This window comes from Atta cephalotes (genome assembly GCF_000143395.1).
Source record: "Atta cephalotes unplaced genomic scaffold scaffold00016, whole genome shotgun sequence".
NCBI lineage: Eukaryota > Metazoa > Arthropoda > Insecta > Hymenoptera > Formicidae > Atta > Atta cephalotes.
Window position 1 is genome coordinate 86,536 of NW_012130080.1, and position 10,334 is coordinate 96,869.

General features: G+C 31.7%; 3 protein-coding genes across 3 annotated transcripts in view; 2 read left to right on the plus strand and 1 right to left on the minus strand.

Annotated features, from left to right (window-relative positions):
- Positions 1-952, plus strand: part of LOC105618385 (two pore potassium channel protein sup-9) — a 4,195-nt gene extending 3,243 nt beyond the window's left edge. Inside the window, exons 2-4 of the mRNA XM_012199927.1 lie at positions 66-409; positions 476-594; positions 685-952. Coding sequence (XP_012055317.1) covers positions 66-409; positions 476-594; positions 685-952 — 731 coding nt within the window. The remainder of the gene's footprint in view (positions 1-65; positions 410-475; positions 595-684) is intronic.
- Positions 953-4,480: 3,528 nt separating this feature from the next.
- On the plus strand, positions 4,481-7,051 carry LOC105618386 (potassium/sodium hyperpolarization-activated cyclic nucleotide-gated channel 1-like). Its single transcript, XM_012199929.1, has 8 exons — positions 4,481-4,692; positions 4,820-5,041; positions 5,143-5,329; positions 5,409-5,543; positions 5,651-5,843; positions 5,945-6,136; positions 6,464-6,687; positions 6,767-7,051. The coding sequence occupies exons 1-8, from the start codon at positions 4,481-4,483 to the stop codon at positions 7,049-7,051; spliced, it is 1,650 nt and encodes a 549-aa protein (XP_012055319.1).
- Positions 7,052-8,647: 1,596 nt separating this feature from the next.
- LOC105618387 (papilin-like) overlaps positions 8,648-10,334 on the minus strand; it is a 43,105-nt gene continuing 41,418 nt past the window's right edge. The window contains exon 30 of the mRNA XM_012199930.1: positions 8,648-8,664. Coding sequence (XP_012055320.1) covers positions 8,648-8,664 — 17 coding nt within the window. The remainder of the gene's footprint in view (positions 8,665-10,334) is intronic.

The following is a 10,334-nucleotide window of genomic DNA, read 5'->3' on the forward strand; positions in this document are numbered from 1 at the left end:
GAGAGAGAGAGAGAGAGAGAATAGTATTTTAATAAAAGTTTAATATAAAATCTTTTTTTTGTAAGGTTACGGGCATTCCACTCCTGTGACCAAAACCGGAAAGGCATTTTGTATGGTATATGCAGTGGTAGGAATTCCTTTAGGATTGGTAATGTTTCAAAGCATTGGTGAACGATTGAACAAGTTTGCATCAGTTGTGATTAGACGAGCAAAGACATATCTCAGATGTCAAAGAACCGAAGCTACAGAGATGAATCTCATGCTAGCGACTGGTTTACTTTCAAGTATAATTATTACGACAGGTGCTGCAGTGTTTTCGAGATATGAGGGTTGGAGCTACTTTGATAGTTTTTATTACTGTTTTGTGACGCTTACAACTATAGGTTTTGGTGACTATGTCGCTCTTCAGGTAAATAATGTTTGGTTGATCGTCAGCAAGAGAAGCAGTGAGATTTATAGACAAATTACTTTGCAGAATGATCAAGCGCTTTCCAATAAACCTGGATATGTGATTTTGAGTTTGATCTTTATCCTATTTGGTTTAGCCGTAGTCGCAGCCAGTATTAATTTGCTCGTATTGCGCTTCATGACGACGTAAATATCTACTATTTTTCTGTAATAGAAGGCGAATTATTTTACAGATATGTGAAAAAATTATTAATATCCTGCGAAACATCACTTTAGGGATTCCGGTGAGGCGCGTCGTGACGACACTGAGTTGCAATCGGCTTCCCATCACGTATTGACATTAGACGGCGAGGTTGTAGCGGTAAATGGAAAGCTTCTGGCCAGTCACGTGCCTGTCGTGCACGACACGGACGATTGTGTGAGCGTATGCTCTTGCACTTGTCTAGGCCCAGCGAATTCCGAGTTATTGGATCCTTCCGGATATCAGGGATATCGACCACCCCCAACTTCTGCCAGTCTCCGAGTAAAACGTGCGTCCGTCTGATGGAGGGAGTTTCGTCGTCGCAGTTTACGTCGCCGATTTTCAAAGGCCGATAGTCGAGAATTGCTCGGCATTGATGTTTAAGATTGCTGCCCCGCACAAAAAGCTCCTCGCGAGAAAATACCGCACACTGTGATACATCTACGAAGGACAATTTATAACTTTTCGTAAAGATTTTCACATTTTGTGTGGAAAGTAAAATTTTAAAAACTGCCATTTGAAAAAATATTTGATGTTTGATACGTCTCATTAGAACTCTGATTGTTGATCGTTGTCCGAGTCCTGGTTAAAATTTGAAGAGGGACACTTAAATAATGTGTTCCTATTGCATTTTTTTTGACGTTATATCAACCCATATCCCAAAACAAGTTGATGCATTTTGATAATTAATGTTGCTCAACTGTGTCGATTTTTGACGCATGGATGACGTGTATGTAATCCCCGTGTTACGCTTAATTTGTCAAGTGAAAATATGACAAATTATTCGAGTGGTGATCTTTGCAATATTGCATAATATATCTTAAAAAGTGGAACATCCAATAAACCTCAGAAGGGATATATGTACGATCGAGTTATCGGCTCGCGAATTATTCAAAAGATGATGACGCATTTGTATATCGTAATATTGTTAATGTTATATTAATGTAATATGTATGCAAAATGAAGAAGCATAGAACATTTTGATAATCTAGAGGTTTTCATATTTAACAGGATTAACATAACATGCAATTGAATACACGTACTACTACTATTTTTCTCATTTTGTATAAACAGATTTGGCTGCAATTGCTATATGTCTATTATTTATTTAACAAAATTTTTATTTTTTGTTTTACTGTTAACTTGCATAATTTTTTTCGTCAGTTAAAAAATATTTTTGCACGAAATATAAATTTGAACTTATTCTGAGTGAAATACATTGCTTTTTGCTATATTAAATACATATATAAAATAACGAAATGTCACATTTAATTATATCATTAGTACTTTTGGAGTAGTTAATTTTTCTGACTGTATGAGTAAATTTTGAGGAAATTCCATAAGATATATATAAATATTAGGAGTCAAAATTGGGTGGAAGTGAAAACAGACACATCAATTTTTGAAATACAGAATGGCATAAAAAATATCATATCACCATTTATTTCATACATAACACTTTTATGTTTAATAAAATTGGTATAGAATTGATAATTAGTATAGAATTTACAAAATTAATTTAAAGCTTGAAAAATTATCTAATAGATAACATTCAACATGAATCCTCCTTATGTTTAGCTCATAATTTCTTGAAGAGTTTGACTTGTTATTTTTCGATAAATCTTCAGCATGACACAGTTATATACGGCATGATGGAAACGTTTGTGTCTTTGAGTTTCTGTCACACTCTTTGTTTTCATAAATAACAATATAACTTTGATTTGGCGGTTAACATTTTAAGTCAACTATCTGCCGTTGCATTATTTGACAAGTTGACGTCATTACCTCGCTGCTCAATTCTGATACCATATCTAGCAAAATTTCCACGAAGTACGTACAGAATTTGTTTACATTATTAAAAAAAAAAAGATACCTCACAAATTCATATTCAATGAAATAATTAAGTGGTATGATGTTTCGTGCGCCAGCCTGTAATTGAGAACCTCTAATCTAGCAAGAGGTCTGTTCGCGTTGCTTGCACATTTTGCACTCAGCATCTTCGCTTTCTCTCTTTTCAATGCCCAATGTATCTATATCATTTTAAGTTCAAAAATTTTTGGAGATTTCAAGCAACGCAAACAGACCTAATATCGTATTATATCGCAAAAACTATGTATACATATATACGAGTATAAACACGATAGAACAATATTCTGTGTAGGTATTAAGCCTCAACAACGTATTGTATATCCCATTTATATTTGTAAAGAAATTTTGCCTCGAGAAATTCGACGTGATCATTTACGTAATTCGGGCACTTATCATGGAATATGTAAGTCGGAATGGATTTCGATTGGAATTATTTCATTTTTCCTAGAAAATACAATAGAAATCTAGAGAATAATCGAATAATTTCGATCGGAATCCATTTCGAATAATTTCATAATGCGTACCTAAATCAGAAATATATACATAGATGTGTATTGTGACTCTCTCATATTTTTTAAAGATGTTTACAAAATAAAGTGAAGAATGCAAGAAAATACCCGGAAAGACTGATAGCTTAAATTAAAACCGACATAATTGCTATTTGTTTCAATAAAAGTCTTTGAGCCTTTATTGTTTAGTTGTGTCGATACTTTTTAAAATAGTTTATCAAGTATTTTTTAATATCATGTTATTTGAAATAAAATGAAAATATCAAACGGTAATAAAAAATAATTTATTTTTTTTTAAATGTCATTTCTTATAATATCCATTGCGTATTAATAATTAAATATATTAAAAGTGAAAGTGGCATTTTAACATTCTTTTTATTTATATTTTATTTTCTAATGACTCGCGTTAAAAAGTTGAGAGATAAAATATACGTTTAATTACATAGTCACAATTGTTACGACCCCATATACGCTCAATTATTATATTTAGTTACAAATGTACATAATAATTTTCGCTTGTTTAATTCTTGAGAAAAAGTTTAAACTGAAATATATGTGTATATACATATATATCGGTAATATTATAGTGAAATTCGATTCTTTCTGAATGCATTACAATAATGTGTGCAATATTTAAAAGTACACACTAGTCATACCAGAGAGAAATCTGAGAAGATGATGAGAGCCTTTTTCCTAAATCACAAAATGTTCCCGCGCACTACTGCCCTCTGAAGAAATGGATGTAAACTACAATATATACCATTTTTTGCAATGCTCCTGGTGGAAATAAATAATAAATCGCTGAAATAATTAAAATCAAATTAATAGAGATTCAGGAACCTGAATTTTCTCTGCCTCTATATTCATAGTCGGATCTTATATTTAAGATCGTCTTAAGTACAATCTTAAGATATCATGAACCATTTAGAAAGGCGCATTACCATCTTAAGACGGTCTTAAAATAAGAAAAATATATAAGATCCGACTATGATGATATATCATTTTATCCTTCTTTATTATTCAGTGAACAACAAAGACAAATGATGATGCATCATGCGCTTCGTACGTAACGACTCGCAGGAAATGGGAATGCACCCCTATACTCCGTTCAACGAGAGAATGACTTCGGATCGGACGAAACGGACTCGTCCGTTTTGCGCAGCTCTTCATAGCGTTATATTTATGTACATACATATACATACAGCTTTATATTGCCTGCTATGCGGAAACCGAGGTCATTCTCTCGTTGAACAGAGTACAGTCATAGAAGTCTGTGATTAATGATTATAAGTAAAATGCAAGCGACAATTTTCGAAAAACAATAGAAGTTTTCTTTGGACATAACAATTGCAATATTATTCAAATATTAATATATTATCAAATCGTTTAACCTTATATATATGCCATTTATCAATACTTATTCATTGATGATCAAAATTAAGTTATCAAAGTAATGACCGAGCATAAATGTGAATTGTCCTTAAAAAAAGAAAACAAGTTTAAACCATTGACTTTCAAAAATATATGGACTACATGGTGTGGTATCAGCAAATACACTCCAAAATGCATTTTTTATATGGATAGCACGGCTACAATAAATGCTGAAAAAATAAGGCACACTGGATCTAAATATTGGTGGATAATACATCCATTCAGCTATGCTAGGCACGTTTTGAACGTAAAAGAAGTTATTTAATAAATTTTCTAAACACTCTTACACTCTAAAATACTTTTACTTTTCCTCAATCAACAAAACATATATTGTTTTATTTCTGATTAAGAGAATTTACAGATTAATGTGGGATACCTTAATGGTGGCAATATATTTTATCGCTTTCTTTACAATTCCATTTATGATTTGCTTCGTTACAATGGATTATGAAGTAATTGGTCTGGATATAGTGAATATTCCAATTTATGCGATCTGCTGGATAGATATAATGCTCAATTGTATTACGGGATATTACGACAAGAAGACCAGGTCTATTGAATTGAAACCTATTAAGATACTTATGTGAGATATCGTTATTTATAATATATATTAACATTTTTTTTGCTCAATTGTTTTTATTATTTATAATTTGTATTTAATGCTAAATATATATTCTTCGATAGATTCTATCTTAAAGGATTTCTTATGCTAGATATACTATCGTCTTTTCCATATGATCATATGACACTGCGATGGCGAAGATTGCCGGGAAATAAACCTGATTATATCGTTATTTTAATTAATATCATGCCTGTCATGAAGTTGACACGCTATCATACTTTCAATTCAAACATTTATTATCTATTTACGGTAATCTGTCTTTATCATAATTATTTTCTACGAAGATATATATAACGGCATTATATCGTGTAAATTACATTATTTTCAGCATTTTGAAATAAAAATCTTTTTTTTTGAATTGTGTACTATCTTATTGCTAGGATTGTACTTCATCTTTTGGTGTTCTTGTTTGTGTTACTTAATACCGATTTTAATTATGTACTTTGCCAACATTCCACCGGAAGTAAGCCATGTTTATAATATTGATCTACGCGAATATTTCCACGTTTTTATATTTTTTAAAGATGCATTTATTAAAATGTACTTATAAAATACAATGTGTGTCAAAAGGAATATAAGACTTATTGGATGATGAAAATGAAAGACATCACTCTCAACTTAAGATTCAAGAATGCTGTATTTGTTGTATTGGAAAATATATTATCAAGTGGTTATGGTATATTCATACCAGAGACAGATGCCCGTATCATTTTCAATTGCATTCTTATGATTGTCGGCAGAATTATTGTATGCTATTTATTGAGTAAGATATGTTGAGTAATATCTACACATTTTTACCAGAAGTTACCAGTGCATTATTAAATATTTCTTTTGGATTATCAAACATGCTGCTGTATCTTTCAGTTATGTTCCTTCATTTCAAAGCTGAAAAAAAATCATCCCAATCAAAATTTCAAGAATTAATAGATCAAGTCAAAGCATACACAAGACATAAACAATTATTACCACATATGAAGAAACGTCTTTTAGCTTATTATCATTATCGGTTCAAAGATACCTATTTTCACAGTAAACAGATTTTATCAGATTTGACAGGTTAGTAAAAATATTATATAGAGAGGAAAAGAATAAGCTGGAGCACATGACAGAATATAAAATTCTTAGCAAGATAGTAACTATTGAAATTAAATTTGGATTTTTTCGAGTGGTCTTTCACTCTCGAATCAAACAAACATCATTGCTCGATACTCTCGCTGACTCGATTTGATTCGCTTCTTATTTTCACTGGCCTCTACTGATTCTTTGCACTATTTTTGTTATTTGCGCTCGTTGATTCGCGCTGATTCATTTCTTAAATGCGCCGACTCGCTAAGACTCGCACTGTGACTCGCGAGAGTGAAAGATCCCTTGGATTTTTTGCAGAACCATTACGAGAAGAGATTGCGCTTCAGTCTTGTCGACGATTAATTGAAAACGTGGCAATTTTTAAGAATTTACCAAGAGATGTTCTGCAATTAATAGTGAAGCACTTAAAATTTGAGTTATATTTGCCAAATGACATAATCATTAAAGCTGGTAGTCAAGGTGATTGTATGTACTTTTTATCCTCGGGAACTGTTGCGATTTTGACGCCAACTGGAAAGGAAGTTAGTTTTTTAAAATATTCAATATTGAATTTACGTTTATATATTGCGAAAAAGAAATTTTACTCTTTGTTATTTCGAGATGTGTCATTTGAATGACGGTGCCCATTTCGGCGAAATCGCACTCTTAATGGCGGATCAGCGAAGAATAGCTAGTGTTGTCGCAATCGAAGTCTGTGAGTTGTATCGATTAGATCGTAAAGACTTTCGTCATTGCATAAACGTACACAGCGAGCTATTCGCGGAGATCGAACGCATCTCTACGGAACGTATAGAAAAAACTGTCAGAGCTGAGGAACAACACAAGCGTTTTATGATGCGTCCTAGTCGCACGCCGAATTTACGCAATGAATCAAAGGAAATTTGATTTTATATATATAGGTATGTGTTACTTACTGTTTGATTTGGAATAAATATTTTAGAGTTTTGGATTAGTAATTCTTTATGTCACTAACATATAAAATTACTCATAGTAATTGATTTTACTAAGAAACTATTATCGCTAATAATTAGAAAAAAAATTTGTTTCATATAAACGATTTCGTTGATTGGTTTTTTTGTTACGTAAAACAATAATCATTCTGACAGTAATGTCGCATATATTTAAAGACCTTATATATATTATTATTGTCCATACAATAATTGTATAAGATAAAGACATTCTCTCCTATACTTATACCTACTTTTATTTAAAAATTATATATGTGTGTGTGCGTGCGTACGTGCGTGCGTGCGTGTGTGTGTGTGTGTGTGTGTGCGCGCGTGTGTGTGCGTGTGCGCGTGTGCGTGTGTGTGTGTGTGTGTGTGTGTGTGTGTGTGTGTGTGTGCGTGTGTTAATCATTACATACAATATATTTATAATTACAATTACATTCGCTAAGATTATGGTAGTGATGAATGTATATATACTTCTATCTGGATGTAATATATATGAGAAGTATAAATCATGGTTATTTTTTCTTGATAAATTCTTGTCGAAATTTATGATATCGATTGTAATGAAATATCGCCAAAATTGCAAGATTGAGATGGAAATTGAGTGCGACACTTTATATGCTAAGGAAAATGATCAATGTGGATCAGTATCAATTAGTCATTGCGGAATTCCGCCATGATCAATTAGCCAGTTTTGTTACGCGCGATTTCAACACGAAGTCGTGAGAATCGCGGTTCCAATATAATATAATTAAGTTTATGATTGTAACTAAATGCTTATGAACATTGGTAATTACTATACAAATATGTGTATCACGTTTTCGAAGTATTATATGTGATAATGTGGAATTAATGATCGATCAACAGTGTGAAAATGATATATCTACATGTAAAATACGGAGCATGTTCGAAAGTTACAACGTCTCGAATCGTATGATGTAAATAATTATTTACAATAGGCATTAATATGCACAGCACAAGCGGCGGGATTTTCTAACGTTTTATATCGACGGTACTATCATTAACTAGTAGACAACCAATGAGAGTCGCGTTTTTTCCAGGATCGTCCTTGCCTTGGCTATCATTAGTTAATGATAGTGACAATCATTGCTAAAACGTTAGAGAATCCCACTACAGCTGATATTAATGTACCTATGTCTATATGGGATACGCTTATGATTTTTCACGCAACCTTTACCTTTTCGTGCATTTTCGTTTTTCATTCGTTCATTCTTTCTCCTGTAATTAATTCCGAATCTACGGGAATAGCTGATCAACGTCGATGGCTTAAATATAATTACTAAAATCGCTTTATCGAATTAAATGGAACAGTACACTAAGTGACACTTTTTACTATAGCAGTTATTATTACATATCTTTTGATCGTGTTTAAAGGAGAGTATAGAGGAGAAGAGTACTTAATATCTTCACCGATATTATATTCTTATTAGAGAATATGTTGGATGAATATGTCTTCTGAATGAATTTAATCTTTCTGAATGAATTAATTATATTTTGTTTTATTACGCTACAACCAGACATTATCTTGAAAAGAAATACGAAGGTATATAGTTATTTATACTAATAAGACATCGTGTATATTCAGTACTCTTTTCCCAATCGTTTTAAAGATCATCTAATAAGGCACTGTGTTTTTACTGCGACTGAACTGGTGCAAGTATGGAACACTCAAGAGTTGGTCTAAAGATTTATAATATCTATGTCGATTCTGATCGGTAACAATCTCGACTTATGACTTATATTTACGATGCGTGTATAAATGTGTTTTGATTTGCCTTTTCTCTTCCCATTTACCTTTATCATTGTCAATTTTATAATTGATATTTCAATGACCTACATCATGAATAATGATTGTTTGGTATAATAAACGGTATGTAATTATAATAGTTACGATTAAAATGTTTCAGGAACAAACGTTACAACAAATATGCATTTGAATGCAATAGCTGATTATTATATAGATAAAGTAAAAGATTGACTATATATGTATTATGCAAGTAAAAGATGTAATGCGACGCACAATTTAAGAATATTGCGAATTGAGCGCAAAGTTATATCGATATTAAAATTGATATTATACAATATATTTTATCCATTTAGGCATTCTGGGAACATTCTTAGAGTATTTAAAGGACAACATAATAACATTCTGTAGCCATTAGAATGTCCTTTGGAAATCAGTGCTGTATGGCTGCATGTTTAAATATAGTTTTACTTTCAGAATGGATAATAAAATTTCAAACAGGGTTGATAAAAATCATGTTTTAAATATGTTTTAAACTATTTAAAACATGCTTAATCGATGTTTTTAATATGTTTTAAACATGTTTTTTTTTAATATTATTTAAAGCATGTTGAAGCATTAAAAACATGTTTGAAAAAAAATTATCTTTTATCAACCCTGATTTCAAATGGGGATTTATTGTCAATCTCAAGTTCATTGAGGATAAACATTTCATTACATATAATCCAAATTGCTTTCGGAGAGAGTAAACTCACTAAATGTACATTAAATCAAAGCTACATGTCCATCTAAAAAATATTCATCTTTTTCATATTTGAAGAAAATAACCAAAATTTTAAAATCGAAATTCTCAACTAAATACAAATTTTAAAGTTCTGTTTCATCATTATCTTCAATAGACACATTGGATGCTTTTCAATTGTAAAATTGGACGTTTTCGTTCACATGGCGACATAAGTTTTGCATTCCGATTGCTATAATCGTCGATACAACATTACAGACTATACATTCGTACTCAGCATTCAGCCTGAAGATTGAATTTTTCAGCTTGAATTTTTGGCACTTGACATCTTCGTTTTCTCTTTTTTCAAGACAAAATATGGATTTCATTTTAAGTGCAAAAATATTTGGGGATTCATGCAACGCGAACAGACCTATAATCTTCAGGCTGAGTGCTGAGTACGAATGTATAGTCTGTAGTGTGTGAACAGGGCTTATGTAAGTTGTATTTTCTAGTGACAATTATATGTCACTAACCGCGCGGCGCTATAAATGAGATTGAAGGACATTGAGTAATACGGTACTTTTACTTTTTGAATACAGACAGAAAAAGCTACATTTAACTAACTCTGTCAGAAACAGATCAAAATCGTATCTGTTTTAATTGAATCGTGCTATACTCTTATAAGCATATGATATTATTTAATACTATGCGCCTATAGGGATTTTA